Raw genomic sequence first — 25,213 nt, forward strand, 5'->3', positions numbered from 1 at the left:
GTAATTGGACAAGATGGACAAGACTATAAAGTTCAAATTAGATGCTGTGATGGAAAATGAGCTCTCAGAGTGAGGGAGATCTCGGGAGACTGTGATGTCTTACAAAAAAATGATGTTTATTGATGCTCAGCTGAGGAGAAGAGAGTACGAGCTAACTACAAGTGTAAACACTGTGTAGTACCACACCGATTCCAAGGGTTGCTCACTGGCATGCCTTATTTAAAAGAGATATTTTTACCTAAGTATGTTAGTGGTCAACAGCTCTGTGTTTGTCAAAGGCGTCAATCTGCCTGGAATTGTCTCCCTACATGGAGCATGGAGACAGTACGTCTAATCAGTGCAAAGACAGAGAGCAGACCTACAGAGAAAATTTCCTCACAGCTTCAATTGGAATTAATTAGAAATTACAAAACAAACAAACAAACAAACAAAAAGCTCACCAATAAAATACTCCTCTCATCTCTGCTGACTGACTGTTCACAGTGGAAGTTCTCCAGTAGAAGTAAAATGACTGACTTTGAAAATATCCACAAACAAGTGCAGAACCATAGGTAAAACAGTTATTCCCAAGCCTGTATTTCACATATTTAATTTGTCAGATCATGATTTGTCTTCTATTCTCATTTTATTTATTTAACATCAGGTTTAGCTTTTATAACCCAAAATAGCCTCCAGCTGCACAGGGAACAATAGGCGGCACAACCATCTGTCACAAAAAAAAAGACACCAGACTAGAGTTAAATGCATCACCTCTAGAGGGAGAGCGTACTCTTTCCCGACATCATCGCGACACTTAATTGATCAAAGAAGAAGAATACGGCGACACTCATTGGCTAGAGCCACTGACAGTCGGAAACTGCGTCACCGAACTACCCATCAGATTTTGGTGCGAAAATGAGTTCGTATTCACAGTCATTTTACTCAACATTAAAAGTATTTATTGGTGTCTTCTGATGTTTACTCAAGTGCCGAATTGCCAGAAAAGTAAGCGACTATGCGTCAAGTACACAATAACTACACGAGTTTATGTCTAGCAGCCCTTTAGGTGTGTTTTGTACCATCCAGCTAATTAGCGAAAGTACACTCGCTATTGTTTGCTAGCGAGCTACAGCGTTAGCAAGCGGTCAGCACGCTAATACACTTCAGGAAAAAACAAAAAAACAAAAACAAAACTTGTCGTGACTATTTCTACAGCCGCTGAGAAGAAACTGTTTTTTTTTTTTTTCGGCTTTGTCAAAGTCGATTTACAAAAATGCCAGAAATCAGACTGAAGCACGTCGTGTCGTGCAGCAGCGAGGACAGCGTGAGTTACTCCTCCGTCTCTTTCATTGAATGTGTGGATTTATGTGGAAATTCATGCTCTTTAAAAACCGCATGTGCACTCATGAACCACAGACCCACAAGGCGGACAACCTGCTGAGCTCTGACACCTACAGGAAGTGGAAGGCAGCCAGACCAGGCGAGAAGCAGACGTCCGTCATCCTGCAGGTATTTTTACACACCTGCTGCATACAGGTGATACTGGGCATGAACCAGATATCGTCATCATATCGTTATCTAGATATTAACATGCGTGATATCAATATCTCATGAGGCTACGATATGGTTTGGGATTAGTCTATGGCTGTGATTGGTCTGTGCTGATCAAATCTTTTGTGAAGTGACTGCATTTTCTACACCCACTTGGTATTATTAGGCTTTTTTTCCCCTCGATGAACGCTCAATTTCCACTGTTGTTACAGTTAAAAATGTTGTTGAAGCATTGTGTCGAAGCAGAGGATGCAGCGAAATGTTTGATCGATAAAAGTCTTTAGGAAGTGATTGCGTTTTTTGGTGTTATTTGGCTGTTGTTTTTTTTTTTTTTTTTTTTTTTTTTGAAGAATGCTTAATTGCCACTGTTGCTATAAATGTGAAGCCATTGTGATGTCATATTGCTATTGAGAAAGATCAAGGTATGAAGTTTAGCCTTTATCATGTAGCCAAGCTGTTACCACTGGTTATATTCAGTTCAGTTCAGTTTTATTTGTATAGCATCAAATCATAACAAAGATTATCTCTCATCTATTGGCCAAATCCAGAAGAGTGAGTGAGAGAGAGAGAGAGAGAGAGAGAGAGAGAGAGAATGATACAGCTTCGACATAGGGCTGTATAGTAATAGTGGTGGTGTGAATAGCAGTAACGACAATACTAATAGTGTTGCAACAGTAGTAACCATAATAACACTAATAGCAACAATAATAAAACTTCTGACAGTAGTAGTAATAGTCGAAACAATGTTAGCCAGAATATATGAACTCCTGTTTTCTCATTGTTGAGAAAGCGTCACGTCAAAGAGTAATACCTGTTTTCTTATGAGTTTGTATAAACGGGGTGTCGACAGGTTCTTTAAAAGGTATTTTAATGTCTTAAATTCAATTTTGCAAATGTCAGGCCTTAAATAGATGTCAGTCATTAAATAGTCTTAAATCTGACTGCGAGGTCTTAATTTCAACATAAATCTTTTTTATCTAGTTGACTCACTTTATACATAGTTGTTTTACTTACCAGCAGAGAAAAATCCTTAATACTTACCTGTGAAATTATGTGGGAAAAAATATGGGGTAGATTTATTATAACATCACCTGAATGACTTTTAGAAATACCAAATTTTATAGAACGATCTAGTCAATAACGGCCATATTCCTTCAATCAGGATTTACCTATACCCTCACCTAAAATGTTAACTTGTGTGAGAAAAAACAATTATTTGACTTTTACGTTGCTGTGTAACGCTGCTTTATGCTGTTTTCTTTCAGTTTGAGAAGGAGGAGCAGGTGCACAGCATCGACATTGGAAACGAAGGGTCGGCTTTCATCGAGGTGCTGGTGGGGAATTCATCAGCGGTCAGAGACCAGGACTATGAGGTGCTCCTTCAAAACAAAAACCACTTTACCTCAGTGATGATGGGCCAAATCAACATTACATCACCCTTTTCACCCGTAGTAATTCTTTTATGTATTTCTATTTCTTCTAGGTTCTGCTGGTCACGTCGTCCTTCATGTCCCCCACAGAGAGCCGGAACGGCACCAACACAAACCGGGTGCGTTTCTTCGGGCCAAACCAGTTGCAGAAGAGCACGTCACAGGAGAAGTGGGACAGGGTGAAGATTGTATGCAGCCAGCCATACACTAAGGTAAGTGATGGATACCTGAATTATGTGTACTTCAGTTTTGATTTAGTTTTTTTTTTTTTTTTTTTTTTTTGGACAGGTTTTTCCTCTCATGGTGCTAATATTTTAAAGCTGAAGTTTGCCAGTACTTGATATTTGGTGTCAGTACTCTGAGCAGGGTGGAAAAGCCACTGAAACAACATTTAGACCACTAGTCACATTCTTTTAGAGCAAAAAGATGCAAGCCAATGGAAGGCAAGTGCTGAAAGCAAAAGCAAACCTCAGTTCTGTTTCTGTATTTAGTTTACAGGATTATCAAAAAGTAGTCGTGTAGTAGTGTAGTAGTAGTAGTAGTAGTAGTGTTTATTTTGTGTAGGCAATTTACAAAAAACATTTTGTATCATGATATATATTGTATAAGGAATGATGCAGATCGTGATAGAAGATTTTTTCCATATCACACAGACCTGAGGCTCATCCTGCACAACAATTAAATACTTGTCGCTGCAGATAAAATAAAATACCAGCTGAATTTGTCTGTCTGCTCTCCAGAACATTGCGTATGGAGTTGCCTTTGTGAAGTTCCACTCACCACCGGACAAAAACGATCCTCCAGCCACAACTCCACCGGTAAGCAAAGCCAGAGTTCATATAACAATATTTCTCTCTAATACAGAGAAGCAAATCAAATAGACGAGATAATCAGCAAATTGCACCACGTTGTCCATTCATTCGCGAGCTGCTTTATGTGAATGTCTGAGCCCGAGATGAAACATAACATAAGACGTTTTCCTTACAGACCATTAACTGTATTAATAGATCACTGTCACAACACTGTCTTTAAACACTTTAGTATTAGTTTCAACTTTTATTCGTTAAGCTCCGCAACATCTTAACTTCTGGAATAAATTGTCAAACAAAAAGCTTTTATCATTTTTATCATTTTATCATTTAACAGTGCTTGGGCTTACTGTCTCCAGATATGATTTCAAACTTGGCTCTGCTTTTCCCCTGGCAGAAATTGACAAAGTTGGGTCAGTTCAAGATGAAGGACGAGTCTCCTTCAGCCGGACCCAGCCTGCAGCCCGGCAGCCTCTTCTTCAACCGGGAAAACACATCAAAGTCCAGCCCCACACTCAAGGGTAAATCCATTGTTTTATTGCAACAGCTGTTCATGGCCAATTATGTCATTTTGCATTCCTATAATGAAAAAGTGGTAATCAGGTTGAATCACAAAAGGCCAGCAGTGGAGTAATTAAGTTTTATTTAAACCTACTCAAGTGAGCCAGGAGACAAAGGGGGAGGTTATTTCAAAGACGTCTTTTATTATTGAGCATATTTGTCAAGATAATCTTCTTATGTTCTCTCCCTCTTTCCAGTGTCTCCTCAGAATGAGAAGCTGAGTTACGCTGCTGCAGCGCTGCAGTCGACTGGCAGCTCCCAGTCCTCAGACCAGGCATCCACCTCCAACTCTGCCTCAACACAGGTATGGACCAGCAGAGTTCCTGCATTTTTTTTCTTTTCTGTAAACAGTATTAAGACTCACTCCCTGCATCATCATTAACTGTTTGTTTTTTCTTTTTTGATAACAGTAGGATAGCAGAAAGGGACAAGAAGTAGGGGATCCAGGGAGTTCAGAGACTGATTGGTTTGCCACCACGGCTTCTTACAAAATTGGAAAGTTTAAGATTAAGTACACTTTATTAATCCCACAAGGGGAAATTCCAATTTAAGTTACATCCTGTCCAAGAGACACCAAAAAGACATGACAAATACAGGGTTACAGGATCAGGAGAACTTCGGGTCGGCCACCTTGCGCGGCGCCCCTTACATTAGATGAGAAAGGAGGACATTAGGGAAGGAGAGGGGGGAAAAAAAGGTCAAATGTCAAACTGGGCTCCAAGGGGAGCACAACATGGCATTAGCAAAAAAACACACCCCAGCACAATAAGCATATAATAAACAACATGACTCAAGACATTGCACATGTGGAAGGGGGGAGGGATTTGGGAAGGGGGAGATGTCCAGCACAGACGAGGGCCGTATGCAGCCACTATGGTGCTCCGCACCCACGAGCTGCACTGAAAACGGGAGGGAGACGGGGTGGGGGCCAACGAGGCGTTGAATTTCAAGGAATGCGTGCATATGTGTCCTTGTGTATGTGTATGCGTAAGTCCAGGACCATCTTCCCCATACAGACTACACAGTTTTTGGTCAAAGATCAACGTGTGAGAATAGATTGGTCAGTTTTGAATTTGATTCAGTATAAAATGGTGTGTGGAGGGTAAATCCCATAATCTGAACACCCATTTTCTCGATTTATATATTTCTCATCACTTAATCAAATAGAATTTAACCTAAAAAGGTTAAATAATAGTGAAATTTAAAAAGTTGGCCTGGTGATCTCCTGGGCTTCCTCAGTTCTCTTACCTCACTTTATCACATTTACTGATAAATACTTTACTCAGTTAAACAGTAAGTACTAATTGATTGATTTATTTTTCCTTTAGTAGAAAAACAGCTCAGCACAGATGAAGCATAGTGGTTGTGTTTTTCCACAGTCATGGCAGCAATATTCATGATTTTTTATCAAATGAGATGGCAGATTAAAATCAAGACTTAGACCTGCAGTTGTAAACCTGTCTGTCATGCTGAAAGGCAAAAACTCTTATGAATTAAACAGTGAACATATTAATCATAACATGATTGCAGTTTGGTTTGCCATTTTTATTGTAATGAATTCTGTCAGCTCTTTTCAAAACAATGTAGAAAATTACAGGCTTGCATAGTCATTGTTTTTGAATACACAGAGGATGTTTTGTTTCCTTTGGCTCAAACATGGAAAGGCACCCGTTTTGTGAACTTTCCTCTTTTCTTCCTCCATTCCCTCGTAGCCATCAGTAAAGAGAAAATTTGAGTTTAGCAAGGAGCGCCAGTCGGCTCCTGCCCCTTCTGCCTTGAAGAAAACCAGCCCAACCGGCTCACCTGAGGGCAAAGCTGCCACCCCGAAACCCAGAGCTAAACCCAGCCCAGCCAGCACGCCAAGCCCCAGCACAGCTAAAGGTGACATGCACACACAAGCAAACTCATTATTATCCTTGTTTTTTTAATTTAATGAAAGGACAGCTCCAGTGTGGTTTTAGTATTTTGCTCAATTTGTGCCACATCTTTTTGTTTCACATCACCAACAGCATTGCTCTCCAGTGCTTTTATCACATTTTTTAGGAGTTTGTTTTTCAAAGAAAATATTTTGAAATAAATGCCTCAATCAGGCTGCAACTGACTCAAAGTTTCCTCAGTTGAATCAGATTCAGCCGTTCAATACAATGATTTGAGGATTTTTTTTTTTTCATAGTGTTTCTAGCAATCAGGAGATGTATTTGCACAGGTTTTAGTGTTATTAGACCATGTTAATAATAATCAAAGCAATTTAATCGCTCATAATGAGTTCCAGCAGACTCATACAGACATAAGCGATGAGCATCTAAAACAGCTGCATGGAGATATTAATTTTCAGGCAATTTGAATTACTGTGCAGCTTTGCTGGAATAATGAGACAGCGCACAGGTATGTCTGGTTAAAAACCAAGCTCTTAAAACTAACTAACTAACAAGTTAACTTTATTTTTTTTAAACATGAAAGTGTCGCCACACTATTGAATTACTGTAGAAATATTGTAGGAATACTACAGGGTGCAGCGTGCGTGTTTGTGCATCTCTTGCTCTGTCCATGTTCACATGTTGCGATTTGTATCTCTGTGACTGTAAAGGTGTGTCTTGGCAGAGGTGGTCAATGTTTGATCAGGTTTGTTGTGGTATTATAATACACACTGACTGTCTTAAAGCTGCACTAAGCGATTTCAGAGTCGACTTCTTCCCACTCCTCTCTGTACTACAAAAACAGCACTCAGCCCCTCGCCTCTTCAGCCTCCTTCATAGTGTCTCTGAAACAGCGCATTCTGCGGATAAACATATCCAAATTCATATCCAGTCAGCACTGCAGCCACCAAAAAAGTTCACTCAAAGCAAGTTACCTTGTAGCTGAAAGTCTGCAGCCTCACCACATTTTTGAATTGGAGGTCAGAGACAAAACATAATCCATAATCCAATCTCTCTTTTGTTTGTCTGTTGGCTTATATGGGATGTGACAGAAGGCTGGCCCGAACCTAATTGCAGAGAATGTCAGGCTTTGGCTAAATGTTTAACCTTGGAGAAGAAAACTGAGAAATCAGACATGTTATGACTCAGACGCAGTATGATTGTTACTCTTCTTTGCTGTTTGGAGTTGTATGAGAGTGAATGAGCCTAAAAGGTAAGATAAATTGGATTTGAAGATAGATTTAATTGTGCAGCATGCATGTAAAAAAAAAAATTAACAATTAGCATTAAGAGGTTGGATGAAGACAACAAAAAAGTGAATTTACACTGTAATTGCTTTACTTTAGGCCAGTTGTGCTTTCAAAGGTCTTAACATGCAAGTTCTTCCTTCACCCAAAACATCTTGGGTTTTCCTGATTGACCCCTGCAGCCTCACCAGCCCAGAAGACTCCCGAAAAGAAGAGGGAGAGCCAGTCCAAACCTGAGCCAAAACCCAAGCAGCACAAAGCCAAATCCCAGAGTACCGAGCAGGTGCCATTCAACCGGATCATGGAGGGCGTGGTGTTTGTCCTCAGCGGCTTCCAGAACCCATTCAGAGGGGAGCTGAGGGACAAGGCTCTGGCCATGGGGGCAAAGTACCGCCCCGACTGGACGCCCGACTCCACACACCTTATGTAAGTTTAAGAAAGTGGGGAAGTCAAAATTACTAGATTAGGCTCCACATGCTGCACCATTTACATGGGTTTATTGGGATGCAGTATTTACACACACACTTCTCTTTCCTGCACAAGTTGACAGAGTTCCATAAAAACATTTTCAGTAATAAAAATGACTTCTGCTTCTAAGGAAGTCAGTTGGATTGTATCTCATGTGCCCTGCTTTAACAGCAGACTATTGCCTGCAGCATCTGTTTAATAATGTAACTCTCTCCCACTCTCTCTCTGTCTGTGTGTGCTTGTGGGTGTGTGTGTGTGTGTCGACTCATTAATTTCCAGCTGTGCCTTTGCCAACACTCCCAAGTACAGCCAAGTGAAATCAGCAGGGGGCATCATCGTACGGAAGGAATGGGTGATCGACTGCCATAAGAGGAAGCAGAAGATCTCTTACAAGCGGTAAGAGAGATGGGGGAAGAAAAAGGGGCTAGTGAAGAAAGATCATTTCGGTAATAATGAGATGAAACTTTATTGGTCCTCATACAGACATTGTTTTCTCCTCCGCACCCATTCAGGGAAGTCTAAGCATCTGTTCAGCCTCGTAACTGAGCGTCTGGAGGTGGTTTGGATTCAGTATCTCAGTTTAGGGATTTCTGCAGGGTGAATGCTTTCCAGTGCAGGGCTTTAATCCGGCTTGTCTAGCTGAAGGACAACACAGTGTGTGTCGGTGGTGCACTAATGAATCAATATCTGATACTTAAGCTCTTTCAGGTAGATCTGCACCTCTGCACGGTACAGTGTGTGCACAGCGCTGACAATGATTGAAACGTCCCAAAAAGCATCCCTCACAGCGGTGATGCCCACTCGCTACAGAGAGAGAACATTGTAACCTTGAGCTGTTGATGCCCACTGCGATCATAAATTCAACCAAGCCAGCTCCAGCAGCTTTCTAATTATATGCCTCATTACAGGGGGAGCCTCTGCAACACCAAGGTCTTCTGTCATTGCCCTACATAAATCGATGTCTGCTGAATAATGCACAATACCATACTCATCTTGGGCGAAGCAATGTCCAAGTTAATTGCCACTATACTTGTGTTTTATGAAGTGTTATCATTATCTGTTAGGGAATACCCCCATACTTGTTGCTGTTCTAATGACTGTGCCTGGCTTGAAGATGAATCTGTTCCCATCAGCCTTGTGTGCTGGGTGGTCATCCAGGGTTGCCACACCTCTTAGTCTCAGGCTTCTGTTACAGTCACAATTATTTGAAATGTACAACATTGTTTGATGAATAATTGCACAGGTCAAAATGTTGCAGAGCATGATTTGTTTTTTTAGAGTAGCCTTTTGGTATTATCCATCAGTTTGGACGCTGTAGGCAGATGTATCCTTCCTTTAGCCATCTGTGTTGCCGTAATTGCATGTTGCATGTAAATAGGCTGTTCATCATCTCTTAAATCTCTGAAATCTTTGTGGTTTGTGCCACAGTGAAAAATTAGTTGACACACATTTGACTCACATTTCCTTTTGGACCAGCTTGCTGACTCTCCAGCATGACATTTTTGCATTATCAACCCACATATGGAGAGAGTTACAAACTTGGCTTCATGTTCCTCCTGGACATCTGGCTATAATTTGTCATTTTCAGTGTGACTTTATCATTTAAAGGAGAACTTGGTCATCAAGTGATTGGTCCAAATGCACAGAAATTGATGTGTGCTCACAGTGCCCTTCATGTCTGCAAAAAGCATTTGAAGGTGGTCAGTTGCTCAGACTCAAAAGAGACTGAAATGTGCACAGATTTATAAATAAATACGATGGGGTGCACACATTGACACAGTCTATTAACATCATATCAGCTTATTGAGTAGACCATTTAACCAAAACCCTGTGTCATCAGTCTGTTTGTACTTGCTATTGTCTGATTGTACCGACTATCTCTCATACCCTCCGTCCTCCTCTGCTCCCCTGCTCTTGTTTCCTCAGCCAGACTAATCCATTCCCCTGCCCAGTCTCGCTATTGTGCAGCACTTGGAGTGTGCAGCTTTGATGATGTATCCTTTATTTAAAAGCTGCATCTGCCATGGGTAATTAAAGGGACCACTTACTTTGATGATGACAAGTACCCAAACAAATGCACACAAGCAGTTTGTCATTAAGCATTTGTAAGCAAATGCACGAGTTCGTTCAGCTGCTGCGTGCCTGGCATCCACAGGTCCAATGCAGCCGCTCCTCCATATACGCAATAATGAGATTCTGTACTTTGCTCAGCACCTCTAAAATGCTTACTCCGAGGTCTTTATCTAATCAGCGGAGACACAGAGAGGAAACAGAGGTTAGAGGGCAGAGAGAGGCCAAAAAAAGCTCCAAGCAGAGCTTCAGTGTCCCAGCACAATGGAACTAAGCGAGTAAACAAATATCTCATTAAAACCGAGGCGGTGTTGCAGCATCCCAGGAGCTCAGCGGGAAAGAGTTCACATTCTCATTTTGGCAGCCTCAGAATTGCCTGTCGACATCGCTGATTAGCATTTTAAATGAAGAGAGTATTGTGGTGGTAGTAAATCCCGATGATGATGATGGAAAAGGTCTTGCAGCAGGTATTCTCTGCTGTAACGTCTCATACCTCAGACGTCTCCAGAGTAGCTGCTGGATTTGAACAAGCAGCTATAGACACCTGTGATGCATTATTTTGAAGTGATGCTCCAGATAGATTCCTATGTTTCAGTGGCATCAGAGACATTGGCCGATTGTAGCTGTCCTAATAAGTAACTACTTTGCACAGAAGAGACCACACTTACCAGTTAGGGATGCACAGCATTGGATTATTTTTTGTTTGTTTGTTTTGTTTGTTTGTTTTTCGCTGATATCCAATATGTCAATATTTTCCAACTCTTTAGGCCAATTGCCAATACCAATATGTATGCGCATAATTTTTCCGACCAAATTGCAGAGAACATCTAGTCTCTCCGGTAGTGGAATGAACATATGTTGATGTTAATGTTAAAATGTCTACTCTTATTGTGATGGCCCAGTGGCAGATTGCTTTTCAAAATGTACATGTTCACTGGGCAAAATTAGAACAAACTACCTCAACTTAGGTTATGAAAAACATCACATTTTTATATAACCTTTTCTTTCTTTCTGTAAGGCACATCCTACTTAAAGAAGTTCAGATGATTCTCTCCCTGAGACAGTCCTGACAACAGCCACAACCAGGGCAGTTTGATCTATTTCACATATTGGCAAGTTAAACCGGCAGATACTCTCATTTTTGGGTCGATACTGATATTTCATTTTAAAGCCAATATTGGCTGATACCGATGGCGTGCCAATATTTATCAGAGCAGGAGCTTATTTTGGGCACACTTCTTTGGATAGCCCCCTATGATGTTCAACAGAATGTCAATTGATATATAAGTTAAATATCAACAAGAGGTCACGATTGTACGGACATATTTATTTAATTTTTTTTTATGACTTTGATGAATTTTAACAAAAAATGCAGGCATAGTTGACATTCCTGGAAAATCCCAGTGCATTGTTTTGAAACCCACCAGAGTTCTGGGTAAGCTATACACACATGGTTAAGTTTAGGGTTCGGGTTGGGTGAGGGCTTATGTCAGGCTTATTGATATTCTATTGATATCTTGTTGATCTTTAACTCATACATTAATTGATTTTCTGTTGAATCTTTACAGGACTATCCAAAGAAAGTGTCACCCTTGTTTTTAATATATCATGGCCTGTCATAGTTTATGAAGTATGTTCAGATGAAACGAACGGTGGCCAGGACAGTGTATCCAGTATTTACACTGCACTCACATGAGCTTTGTCGGTGAAGAGGCGAGTTGGTTCTGCAATCTCTAATGAGTTTCTGTTCCGAAAAACCTTTAACACATGCCAGTTTGCAGCAGACTATATAATTTTAAGCTCAATTTAATTTTATCGCACAGAGTGCATTTCAGTAGTCTGAAATCAGCGTGATACAGCCTCTTAGCATAGCAACAGAGACTGACTTAAATCAAGTCTGCACATCTAACCAACTTTGTATTGTGTGGCAGCTGTGCCGATTATAGTGGTGCACCATAGAGCCTACTGTAATATATATATTTTTTTTAATCACAGCGATGTGAAACTCTGTGGCAGGCCTTTATAGAGTGCTGTTAATTTTATTAGCCATTGTAAGACTTTTGCTTATAAAAAACAGTAACATTTAAAAGTTGTAGTCCCTAATTTTGATGTATTTAGTAATGAGGTAATCTGGTAACAATTTGTTTTGCATTATATTTTTCTTCAGCACATGTATGTTTGGTCTAGATCTGTGAGTATGATCTAAGGCAAGGAGGCTAATAAACAAATATCTCAAACAAAAACTGTCTGTTCACAGAATCCACCTCCAGTTGTCATTGGAGCAGATTTAGCTTGTTTCTCTTCTTTAAAGGCAGGAGCTCATGTCGCCCTGCACAACAGATTCTGCTCGCTCCCTTGACCAACCTCTCCTTTTTCATTTTCCAATTTTCCCAGCTCTACATTTGATGAGACATATAAGTATAGGTCAGTGGATTTCTCCTTACAGTGTGGGTGCAGATGATTACTCTTCCACTGTGGCATTTCACTCTTAGTGCTCCTGCACTTGCAAGCTGATAATCTCCAAGTGACTTTATAGAGGCTTCAGGCAATATGCAAGAGAAGGGGAAAAGGTCACTTCTTCACTGAGAAACCTATCATCTCTCTCTCTCTCTCTCTCTCTCTCTCTCTCTCTCTCTCTCTCTCTCTCTCTCTCTCTCTCTCTCTCTCTCTCTCTCTCTCTCTCTCTGTGTGTGTGTGTGTGTGTGTTTGGCTTACAGGAACATGGAAGTGAGGGATGATGGGTTCTTGTCTATTTTTGTGCACTCTTGGCTGTATTATTTATTTTTTATTTTTTGTCTCATTTTGTCTAACCAGATTTTCTGTGGAATTGAAAAAGACAGTTTGCCTTTTTCCCTCACCACTTTCAGCACTCCACAGGTTTATTTGTGTTTTTTCTTTTCTCTATTGTTAGTAACATAGTTGGTGTATTTGCACAGTAACCAATTAATCAATTAGCAGAAAATTAGGTAATCATTTTTACAGTCAATCAACTGTTTTAGTCATTTATCAAGTAAAAATCTCAAGCATTTGCTGACTACAGCTTCACAGAGATTGAAAGATGCAAATAATGACTTCTTTTTTCTGTTCATTTTATGACAAAATGAATACTCTCAGGGTCTTTGTCAGACTAAGGAAGCAGGTTTGAAGACATGACTTTCGACTTTAGTGAATTCTCAGTACATTTGTATACATCAGTTATAAATTGATATTATTGGTGTTGTGTCAGTGGCCCGGCTCAAAAAAATATGACCTGCTGCCTGAATTTTGCTCCCATTGTCGCATTGGCTGACTAAAACCCAGTTTGGGTTGAAATGTTGTACAAAGCCGACTGGGTGGGTAATCTTTCTGCTCTTAATCTCTCCCCTCTTGTCTTAATCTGAGACTGTTCCTTATCTCGTCATGATTTGTTCTCTCACCTTCCACCAGGTATTTGATGGATGGAGCAGAGTCCAGCTCAGAGAGCGAGATGGAAGTGGACGACGAGAGCGAAGAGGAACAGAACACTAAGGTAATTTTTTAACTTAATGAATTTGAACACAAAAGATATGAAATAAAAAGTGCTTTTACAGTTTTAAGGAATCTGAATGAATGATTTGTCCAATCTCTTTGGAGATTCCACCGAAGCAGCAAAGACAAGTCACCCCCAAAAAGACGGCGGCAAAGATGAAGGAGGATGACGATTACGGCGCCTCTACAGACGTAGACGAACCAGGTTTGCATCGAGCTTACTTGAATAGACACCACACAATAGAAAAACATGGTTTGCAGTGTAATCAAACTAAAAAAAAAGTTAACTTTTAGATTCAGTGTCAACATCAGTGTTGCCTCCTGAAAGACTGTCCTTTTCTTCCCAACACCTTAAATAAAAAGGCGTTGTGTACTACAGAAAACTTTGTAGGGATGAGAGAGAAAGCACTTTTTGATCAACTACACCCGTCTTGAAAAGTGGCTTTTCAGAGTCTTGAGTTATTGTCAATTGAAGGATAACTGGAGTCCACCTGAGACATGACAGGAAGAAATGATAGAGCATTAAGTGAGCATTCTGCCTCTTCAAAAGGAGAAATAGAGGACATGGAAGGATGATGGCAAAGATCAAAGAGGCAGTTGAAGAGTTAGAGATCCAGCCTTAAGTAGGCAGGGACGAAAAACAAGACAATGCCATTGAAGTGAAATTCTCTCGGGTGTAACAGAAGGAAGCAGATGCTCTTTTGTACAGCATGTAACCTGTTTTATTCACAGTGCATTTTTTTAAAAATTGCTTTAAGTGGGTCATCCTCCCCCTAACAACCTTCAGAATCATTTTGTCCCAGTCATGCCTTCTGGTACTGTTATACATACACAAATGGCCAGGTTGGTTTGGGATTTATTGTGTATGAATCTGGAGTTCAAAGATCCATGAGCTGAATTGTAAATGGATGCGAGCCACAGAAAATGATTCACCGCTACATCCTGAAATAACTTGAGAGCGTAGCACTAGAGCTGAAGAGGATAAAATGAATTGAGAGGGGCAATGGGCCAGCGTGAGAGCAAAGGGATTGGAGAAGAGCAATCACTTTTATGAAGTGCTTGGAGATGGATGAATTGACAACATCGCCATGAAAAGAACAGGGACACGTAGGTGCTGTTTGTGGCGAAGGCAAGAATGAAAGCAAAACGCAATCACCGTGAAGGGACTTGTGCATGATTCTCATTTCTATGTTAATGCAAGGCCAGGAGTAAAGTGGCGGGGAGCATTAGTGAGTCAACATGACAAACGCTGACCTACCAAATGCATATGTTCCATGAAAGAGCAGCGAGGAGGGGCGGTGATTCACAGGAAGACAGCATTTTAATTTGTAGCTCCGGCACCATAGTGCTGTATGATAATGAAAAAAGAGATACCGAGGTTGTATCCTTTAACCTGCTCATATATGTTTCATCAGAAAGGCTACTCACCTCACATTTGTGAAGAATCCCACAATGTCAGGCCCTGAAAATGAACACCCGTGTTATTTTTGAGTGGAACAGGAAAACGCTGGGAACTGCATTCAGGTCCATTGCCAACAAAACGACAAAGTTCATTTAAACTATGAAAGATCTCATTGTTTGACGAAGGTCACACAGAACAGGGGACGCTCTAATTGTGCAATAATTTGATGATTACATTTGTTAATTAGTTTCAAGATTAGGGCCAGAGGGCAGTGATGGCAATTTGACAAAATCTGATACAGGAACAACCCAGAATTATCAGTGATATCATTCTCAGTAAATTCACTCATAATTTAATTATGCTCTTTTAATAAATAAACACTTTAATTTGCAGGAGATGATGATGAGTCTGCTATGGACACAGAGGATGAGCTCAAGAGGTAAAAAATCTTCTATCTATATCTATCTATCTACATATACATATATATATATATATATATGTCTGTGTGTGTGTATATACATATATATATACGTGTGTGTGTGTGTGTGTGTGTGTAGAGATATATAGATGTATATACAGGGATTAAAGTTCTCCGTCTCTAGACGGATTACCGTCAGTTAATAAAAGAGGGGGGAAAAAAGAAAGACCAAAAAAAAAAGTTGCACGTGCATTTTGTTGTGGTACAGTTTTGGCTATCCAGTGAAATCAAGGCATTAAACTGACGCTGTTGTAAACCAATAAAGCCAGCCAGAGCCTTGGTATTAGTCAATCAGAAACAGTGGAGGGCGGGTTCGTGAGGCAAACAGATTTGCTGTATGGTTGCAGCAATCAGTCGTCATCTGTCAGTTCAGCCCGTCGCAGTACCACTTTAACAGGCCCTCTCCCCCGTGCCGCTAGTCTATCAACGCGCTGGCTGGCTGGGCCGATTCTTGCATGAGACTACCGGGCCTCCTGTCACCAGCAGCGCTCGATTCTAACCTCTCTGTAGCCTATGTAGGCTATTTGTTTCCATATGCTAATACCGTATTCATCCGAATACAAGACAATATTTTTTCCATTGAAAATGCCCTGAAAAAATACCCTCGTCTAATATTTGGGGTCTAAGCAAATACACTTGTATTGTACTTGAATATGTAAACCAGTAGGTAGGCTCGCCTGATGCCGCGATTACTGGCTAATGGCCGCATTGTGCAGTCAGTAATCAACCATGTTGTCTGTGTCATTGTCCATTATGCTGCTGCAGCCGCGTATGAACCAAAGTTGATTCATAATGAAAGATATATATGGCAGTCTGTGTGCGCTGCTCACCTGTCAGATCCGGCAGACCTGACTGGGTGGGCGCGGTACCGGCTGGTACCGCAGCCGGCCTGCCTGATGCCGCCTGGTGCCATGACCGGCCTGTTTGAAGGCGGCCGGCTCGGTGGCTTTTTTATTCAAACAAGATTTTGTCCATATAAAAAGTATTTTTCCAAAAAAGGGTCTTGAAAAAGAGGGGTTGTCTTAAAATCAGGGTCGTCTTTTATGCGGGTCAATATGGTAAAATTAAATTACAGTTGAAATTAAAAAATAAATTAAAATTTAGGCTACATTTTTTGTTTAAAATCAAAAAGTGAAAAGACAACATTAACGTACGTTACCACATTTGTACAATCCATGGCACTAACCATGGTGCTGAAATAGACATCTGTTGGCCAAGGCTAAAGTGTTGTTTTGCAAAATATCAGCAGTTCACTCTTCATCCGCTAAATCCATGGCACTGCCATGGTGTTGAAATAACACTACAAGCTTCTTTGGCTCCTTACAACAACAACAACAACAACAACATTATAATAACAACAACAATAATGTTAATAATAACAATAATAATAATAATGATAGGCCTAATATTAGTGAGTGAGTGAGCCTCGTTAGCCTGCAGTGACACTGCAACCCACAGGATGGACCGCAGGTTAATGAAGCCCATGGAAGACAGCAAAGATGTTGATAAGGGCGTGAAGAATAAATGGCGCTAGGCTTGGATACAGGAGAATGGGAGCAATGTGGCAATAGATAGTTATAAGATAGTTAACCGGGTTATTTTCAAATAATTTATATATGTTATATGATGAAATTTACCGCATACATATCATCTCTCTTCTTACTTCAATAGCATTGTCACTATTAGTTCCATCTGATTGTTTGTTGAATGGCTGCGAGCTACCAATTGACAGAGAGGCTCTCCTTGAAATTCAGCAGCAGCTGTTTTAGTGAATCTCATTGAATGTTTTTGTGACTGAAATGCTGGCTGAAATGTCTCCAGTGCATATGCAGGGATGCTACACAGATTTGGTACACCTAGAGAGGATGACAATGTTGTTCAGTCCCTTTTCAGTACACATTAGCCGTACGATAGCTGAAGACCCAGAGCCGTCTCGTGTGCTGTGCCACAGTCCACCTCTCATGTTTTCCAGGCACAGCCACTGGTTTTTGAGATGAAGATGTGTAGGACCTTGATGTCCATGTACTTGTGGCATCAGCCTGTGAAATATTTCAGTCAGTCTCAGATGTTGGTGGCTCTGCTGTGTGGAAATGTACCCATGCTGTTTGATGCAAATATGTCATCTTGGTACATGTGCACAAGCCTGTTAACATTTTTATGGATTTTTACATAAATTGTGCATTATGGAGAAAGGCAGGAACATTTTTTGGGAGAGAGAATATGTGACATGAAGCAAAGGCCACAGTTTGTGTAGCCTCTGAACATCAAGGACACCATCCTAGAGTTAGACAGTATGTGTGTCTTTTGGTTTCATGCCCAAATAAGACGTAGTATCTGAAAAGTGACTGGCCTTCTATGACAAAATTACTGTAGGCAGGAAGAAGAAACATAGTACAGATCAAAGTTATTACCCATCATAAGACCTTCACTTACACAACAGTAACACAACAAGGGTTCTCTTTTTTTATTTATTTATTCAGGCAACAATTTTACAAAATGAGTACATACTGTTTTGCATTGTTTTATGTTTTAGGTGTTGAAGTTTAATTAGCTTACATTTCTCATCACTAAAACTTCAATAAGTCAGTCTTACGGAGAGCAAAGGTCTGAGCCGGTGTCCTGGCTGGTATTGATCATACAACAACGATCATATAAAATGTAAGTGAGGGGGGGGGGGGGGAAACAACCTAATAATAGAGGTAGAGAGATTTTTTGAGAAACAGGCATGAGATGACACATCGCATAAGGAGTTCTTTTTGTCCTTTTGAAAGGGTGGAGAGTGAAAGCAGACAGAAGACGTCAACGTCAGGAGGGAAGAGAGTGAAAGAGGAGGATCCGTACGGGGGGTCGACAGATGAAAACACAGACGCAGAGGCTGACGAGAACTATCCCATCCCAGAGCTACCAGGTAAGCCTCTCTGATGTCCCCTCTTGTCTGCTCCTATTTCATTTTAGCTTGAGTCTCTTCACTCTGTAAGTTTAAATCCATTTACATGCCCTCCTTCCTTGCTTTTCTGGCACTTCTGAAACTTCTTAGGCCAAGCGTCTCAATGGCTTGCTTCTTTTCAGGCATGGCACACATAAACATCAAGATGTCAAATTGCCTGCAGTTGAGTTTTCTTTGCTGCTTTGCCTCTTTCTCCCTTTTATCACAAAGCAGCAATAATTAGGTCTTCACATTGCATAATGCACTATTTTCACACTCTTCCTGTTGCTTCTCCTCTCATTTTCTTATTACTTACAGACTTTCTGGCAGGAAAGCGATTTTTCCTCTATGGCAAATTTCCCAACAACGAGAGACGCCTGCTGTTGCGGTACATTGTTGCATTCAACGGGTGAGAAATAACTGACTTTCCGGTTGTTATCGTAACTAACAGTCTCATTTCTCCAGGGAATTTACAAAATAAAAATTTGCTTTTGAGTCAGTGTCTCCCACATAAATTCATGCGCTTTTTGTAATTGTCCGTAGAAGTGATTTTTATCTTGAATCTCCACCAGTAAATCTTTGAAAAACACTCACATTTTTGTTGTCTCTTGTCCAGAGTGGTTGAGGACTACATGAACGAGAAGGTGCAGTTTGTGGTGACCAGTGAAGGATGGCATGACTCCTTTGAGGATGTGAGTGGAAATCTCTCCTCATTCTCCTTTTGGAGTTGACTAGCCCCACTTGAAGGATAGATTTGCTGTTTTAAAACATTAGGTTGTATAAAAATGTTGATGCCCATCATGTATAGTCATACAGCAAAGCCTCATTTCCAGCTTCTTGCTACCCTTCAGCACATTTCCACTTGTGTTCAGTCTCAATGACCACTAGAAATGTCCTTGTTGAAAACAGTACCCTCACAGTGCAGTCATATTCATCTTTAATTGTCCACCCAAAAACCTGTTGCAGTTTTATTTATTAGCATTTATGATTTTACATATACATTTACATTTAATTATATACAGCCACAATGCTCTGCTGCGACTTGGCTAATCTGCATTCACATGAACTCGGAGCTCAGCATTTCCATCTTGTAAATTTCCATACAACAACAACATGGTGTTCAAGGTGTCAATTTGGGATTATTAAGGAGAAGGGAAACAATGTATTTCTCGCTATGGGAATTATCATAGAATAGAGCCTCCTGAGTTGACACCATGAATGCTGTGATATCGAAATTTGCAAGTCAGATAAGCTGAGGTCTGAGTTCAGGTGAACGCGGCAGAGCGGTGTGGTTCATAAAGGATAAATAAAACTTGTTAGAAAGCACCGTATGCAATAGGGGTGTGATGATTCACCGATGCCTCTGTGCACCAGGACTAGTGTGTAAGATGCTGCTGCATCAATTCAGACAGCCTGTGTCATTACAAAGCTGGAGGTGAATCGCATAAAAATCTATGCTGCGTTTTGTGTATCGATACTTGATGATGTGACGTGAATGTCATTTATTTTTGGCATCAACAAATTGCCCTTTTTGTTACTTTCTTGCGTGTATTTCCTGTTTTCTCTCCGCCTGCACCGTCTCCCTCTCTGTGAGTGTGAGGGGTCACATCAGGTCACACGATCCCTGCACCCCTCATTCAAAGAAAACAGGCCTTCTCCTTTCTTTCTTATTCATTTCCTCAAAGTTCTTTAAAGTGAAGAAATTTATGTCGCACTACCAAACGTTCATAAATTACACACGTAAATTGCACACGCAAAACATTAATCCCACATCCAGAGCTGCCATGGAGTCGCTTGGGGAGAGCGAGCGGCAGCGCCTGCAGTTTCAAGCGTGGAGAGACGTCCCAACAAAATATTCCTCCACACCCCACTTCCTCAGCATGGTCCAATTCAATTACCAGAGCCACAGCACTCTGCAGATGGAACAGTGTGTCTCATTGTATTATGAACAGTGGACTGTTTTAAAGTATTGTTTACTGTTTGAATGATTTACCTGCTTTACTACCAACAAATGACACTCCTAATAAGAAGTTAACACCATTGTAATGTCCTCTCTCTCGAACCCTAGCCCTGCTACTGCACTTAGTAAATCTATTGGGATTTATTCATGTGAGTAACTACATGTACCGACCATCAAATCTCGTCGTGCATAATTTACACTGCGCTTTTGAGCTTTGTATTTTAGCCAGGATCTCAGGGCTCCTGCGTCGCTCAGATACCACCTCTCGCAGGAACGCCACCCTCACTGACTTTTCTCTTCACCCTCATGTTTTCTTTTTGGTGGCTTTACATGGGAAATGTGCCATCACATCTCTAATAGCATGTAATGCAGATATTTATTACAGCAACAGCAAAGACAGACAAGGTGAAGAAAGCTCCACATTGTAGTAAGCAGCTTTGATTTGATTGGCTAACGTCACAATAGGTGTGGTGCACGATGACAGTCACATTAGTCTCAGTTGGTACAAATAAAAAGCACAGCAATGTAAACCTGGCCTTATGCTGCACCTCCAAATAATTTACTGGCCACCTGACCGGTGGCTCCAATTTATTTACAGGCCAATCCCAACATTTGGCTGCATTTGAACCCTGTGTACAGTATAGAATTGGTAGAAGCGAAATATAAAGATTCACATTGTTGGATTAAATCATGTCATCACCACTCATATCAGTCCATTGGCTACTAAAAATGTTTCTAAATGTATCTTCATGCATTGCTTCAGTGAATATGTACTGAGATGCATATCACATAGGCCTCAGTGAGTGAGATGCTCACACCTAACTTGCAGCCGTTTTTGGGGTGGACAGACATATTTGATCGTTCTGTGACGGGTGCTGTGTTGAAAAAGGACATTTTAAACATTTTTTGAGGCTGAAAAGAGTGGCGTATTGGACTGTGTTGAAGGCTGCTAGGAGGCTGCAGCAGGTTTTTGGTCACTAAAACTAGTGGGGAGGCTTTGCTATGTACCGTTACAAATGATGAGAATCAACATTTTAATACTGCTTGTGATTAAAAATATATATATATTGAACCTATCCTTCAAAACAGTGAGCATTAGTGTTAGAGTGGGTTTGAGTGTGCCTGTGCGCATGCATTATTTTCTTTTATGCTCTTGCATAGACATACATACAAGGCTTTGATTATTTTGTGACAGTAATAGCCTCAAGGAGGTACGGCTGTGTTCCTTAATTATACAAAGTACTCAGCCAACAGTCTGTTCAAAAGCCACAGGAAAAAAAGACATTGCTTCTTTTGAACATGTCAGAAAGAACACTGTCGGCACCCCGGTTCCCAAACTATTCCCTTCAAAGCAATAAGTGCTTCATTTTATCTTGGAAGGTAGGGGAGGGAAAAGTAATAGCAATAAAACAAATTGGAACCCAGTATTAGAGCCAATTTTCATTGTCACACCAGTGCAGCAGTTATGACACTGTTGTGACTAAGTGGGTTTTGAGGCTGCTGAATGGGTCAGAGCTGATATTCAGCCTTTAGGCCTTTTGTTACAGACACAGCATCTGAATTTGCACCATTGAACCTTTTCTAATTTGCAATGTAGTACAGATTTTTTCTCGGGGAAATTATAACCTATTTAGTTATGCAGTCTATCTTGTCTTAGCCTACATATGCTATTTTCAGGTTGATCTGGACAGTTCTCATTAATTCAAGGACTTTAGTGCCATTTCCTGTTCATTTTTAATCCAATGAGACCACTAAACGACCTCTCTCCTCCTCCCTCACGCATTACAGGCTTTGATGGAGAACGGCAACCTAAGCTTCGTCAAACCCTCGTGGATTTACGCCATCAATCAACGACAAAAGCTGCTGCCCTATCAGCCCTACTCTGTCGTCCCGTGAACAACAGAAGTTACCACACACGCGTGCACACACTTTAAAATCTGTATAAAGAGGCATTTGGAGAAGCCATAGACACCTTTGCATCTTTTTTTTCCACTTCACTCAACCACTTGGACAAAGCAATAACCCCGGTAATAGTGCATAAATGTCTTACACTGACTTGGGACTGCTCGCTATTCATGAAATACTTCCAGTCTTCATTCTGTATGTAAACAGATTTCATAAAGAGTGACGACTTCATCACACTGGTTTTCACCTTTTGGCCTGGCTGCAGAAAAAACAAAAGTCCTATTGGCTCATAATTAGCTTTGTTTTTTTTTTTTTCCCCTTTTGGACAAGTGTTTATTCTGCTTTTGCAGCTTGTCCAGAAAGTCAGAAGCTCATCAGTGTGCTGCTCTCCCACTTGGGCCTCATGAACAAAGCACACAGTCTGGGAGTCAGGGCTTGTTAAGTCTCTTGGTTTCTGTGCTGCAGTCTGGTGCTGCTCACCTGCGCTACCTCAGGGCCTGTCAGGAAATGAGTTATCAGCCCGTCCTGACTGCCAGCGGCATTGATAAGACTTGTGTTAGCGGGCAGGCTATTATGAAACCAGCAGAGAGTCAAGTGAAAAGGTGTCGTTTATGGCTATACAGTCTTCACATGCAGGAAAACATGGAACATCCGGAAAATACAATAGATACTTCATTCCCAGGATTCGATTTTTTCTTCTGCTTCTTCTTCTTCTGTTTTTATTTTTTTTTTTTAATCTATGAATGGGTAAGTGTTAGGAGTTCTGTGTGTTGTTTGATAATTCTAAGTTTGTATTTTAATTTTATTCATGTTTGTGAGCTGAATTTTACAAGAGATAGTTTGTCTAGGCTGCTGTGAGGATGTAAAACCGACGTCAGTGTTTTGCGTCACCAGGTTTCCAAAAACGTCTACTTAATGCCCACAGATTATCAGGCTGATCAGTTTTTGGCTGCTTTCTTGTCTAAACATGGTTTGTTTAAGTCTGTACCTTATCGTTTTTCTTATAGTACTTAATTATTTTGTCTAAATAAACAGTGGATTTGTAATGAACTGCATTGCTCTCATTTTTATTCATCAAGAGGGTTTTGTCCTTAACTGCTCCCATCCTTCCTGTGCCTGTACTCTGTGTCTGCCTCCTGACAGCCGCTCTCCCTCTCGCCTTGCCTTCCATCTCTCATCTCGAGCCCTCTCTCCCTTTCTAATTTACTTCTGCCTCTGTCTTGCCAGTGGGTCTTCTCCTCAGTCTGGGGGATTAGAAAGATGGAATGTGTACGAGAGTTGGGGAAGGAGGGCTGGTTGCAGTTGATGGGGTTTGCTGCAAAGATGAAAACGTCTGAATTCTTGGCAAAGGACCGGGCCGTTTGAGTACAGCTGTTTGAGCTAAATTCACACTCATGCAGAAAGTACTGGGCATGCACCACCACTTTTTTTATTTTATTTATTTATTTATTTATTTTTATCAAGCACTGATTATCTTTTCATTCAAGGGAGAGGTTGCATCTATTTACATCGCAAGCCGGGTTGATTTATTGCAGTTAACACCGGCACCGTTGTGACCCTGTCATTTTATTCCAATGCGTATCTGTCCTTTAGGCAGGAGAGACGATGGGGCGTTTTACAAGTTTAGCATTTGACAGGTCTGCTCCGTCCCAACAGCACAATCTCTGCCTTTTTCTGTCACATTGATCTCTGCTAACCGGATTTATGTAAAGAGCATTTTCCCGTTCCCGTTTTTATCGCTACAATTAATCCTAGCAATAACCTTATCTGACAATACCCTCCCTCTGACCAAAGCCTAATATTATTTGGCTTTAGCTTTAATTCTCATCACTCATGCACAGTTACTGTAGGACATACTGCATCTTCAAGTCTGAGATTTTTTTTTCCTCATTGTTTCAGGGTTTTTTCAGCACACAACCTGCTCCTCTGACAGGTGATTGTTGTGTTCTCACTTTTTCCATGACTTCATTTGGTGACACTTTGATCTATGTCAAATAAATTAGTCTGTTATTGCCACACAAGTCTACATGACTCACCGAAACTGTCCCAGCACAGTTACTCTGTGGATAACTCTGACAATGTGCACTGACAGGATGGCTTCAAAAATGTGCCCACCTAAATCTGCCCGCATGACCCCAAATAGTTTGTTTCATTAGCCAAGTGAACAAATATCAAAATCACAGAGCAAAACGGTGGCTTAATATAACTTAAAATGCTAGACCTGCAAAATTCTTTCATCAGTAACTTAACTTATTTTGTGACCATCTGTTCACTGTTTTGGATGAAGCTCTAAATTCAAGATAAAGGTTGGCTGTGCAGCTCTTTCTAGATTCAATCAAATGTGTACTTAGCAACATTATAAATCATTCCTATCACAGATGTCAAATATTTAGGCTCTCCATAAGCAAATTAAATTGGACAAAATGTAAATTGGCCAGCTGTGGAGAATTCACAGTGAATGGTCAGCCGTTACAGAAGAGTAACTGGGTTTTATTTTGTGCTCTTGATTTTGTAATTTCTAATAATTAAAAAAAAATGTAGATTAATCTCTGTCTTCTCGGTTTGGGTGTTTTGGCAGTCTTTGCAAACCCCTCGGCGTAACTTGGATAATTACAACAGCTCCATCAAATTTGATTGAAATGTTTTGGAACTGAAAACTGAAATATTTTACCAGGACGCCTCTGCTCATTCAAATAACCGTGCTGGCTGGAGGCTTTTTTATCAGGTGTGTCGGCTCAAATGCTGAAAAGTTCCCTGATTTGAAGGATTAGTCCAAAACTGCCTGTTTAAAAAAATAAGTGGAATAAAAAGCTAAAATTTAAAAATTAAAATTCAACCACTCACAGAATTATAAGTCAGGAAGTTTTACATTAAACATGAATGCAAGAAAATTTGAGTTCCTGCCACAGGTTCTCTTTAACGCTGTTTTTATTTTGGTATTTTATTGGCCACCGTCACCATCACTATTTCACTGTGTCTAGGTTTAAGCCCCTCAGGTTTGAGT

General features: G+C 40.6%; 1 protein-coding gene across 3 annotated transcripts; it reads left to right on the forward strand.

Annotated features, from left to right (window-relative positions):
- Nucleotides 1-854: 854 nt before the first annotated feature.
- xrcc1 (X-ray repair complementing defective repair in Chinese hamster cells 1) lies at nucleotides 855-23,259 on the forward strand. 3 transcript variants are annotated; one of them, XM_030072775.1, is made up of 19 exons: nucleotides 871-886; nucleotides 1,240-1,303; nucleotides 1,396-1,488; nucleotides 2,796-2,903; nucleotides 3,014-3,172; nucleotides 3,701-3,778; nucleotides 4,167-4,290; nucleotides 4,528-4,634; nucleotides 6,043-6,211; nucleotides 7,676-7,919; nucleotides 8,241-8,357; nucleotides 12,426-12,455; nucleotides 13,458-13,539; nucleotides 13,644-13,743; nucleotides 15,334-15,379; nucleotides 18,190-18,326; nucleotides 18,663-18,753; nucleotides 18,961-19,036; nucleotides 22,093-23,259. In XM_030072775.1, the coding sequence occupies exons 2-19, from the start codon at nucleotides 1,253-1,255 to the stop codon at nucleotides 22,198-22,200; spliced, it is 1,920 nt and encodes a 639-aa protein (XP_029928635.1). In that variant the 5' UTR covers nucleotides 871-886; nucleotides 1,240-1,252; the 3' UTR covers nucleotides 22,201-23,259. The 3 variants fall into 3 exon arrangements, with proteins under 3 accessions (XP_029928636.1, XP_029928635.1, XP_029928634.1); XM_030072774.1 differs by having other exon boundaries at nucleotides 876-984; XM_030072776.1 differs by lacking the exon at nucleotides 12,426-12,455 and having other exon boundaries at nucleotides 855-1,303.
- The last annotated feature ends 1,954 nt before the right edge of the window (nucleotides 23,260-25,213 follow it).

This window comes from Myripristis murdjan, chromosome 16 (assembly GCF_902150065.1).
Source record: "Myripristis murdjan chromosome 16, fMyrMur1.1, whole genome shotgun sequence".
NCBI lineage: Eukaryota > Metazoa > Chordata > Actinopteri > Holocentriformes > Holocentridae > Myripristis > Myripristis murdjan.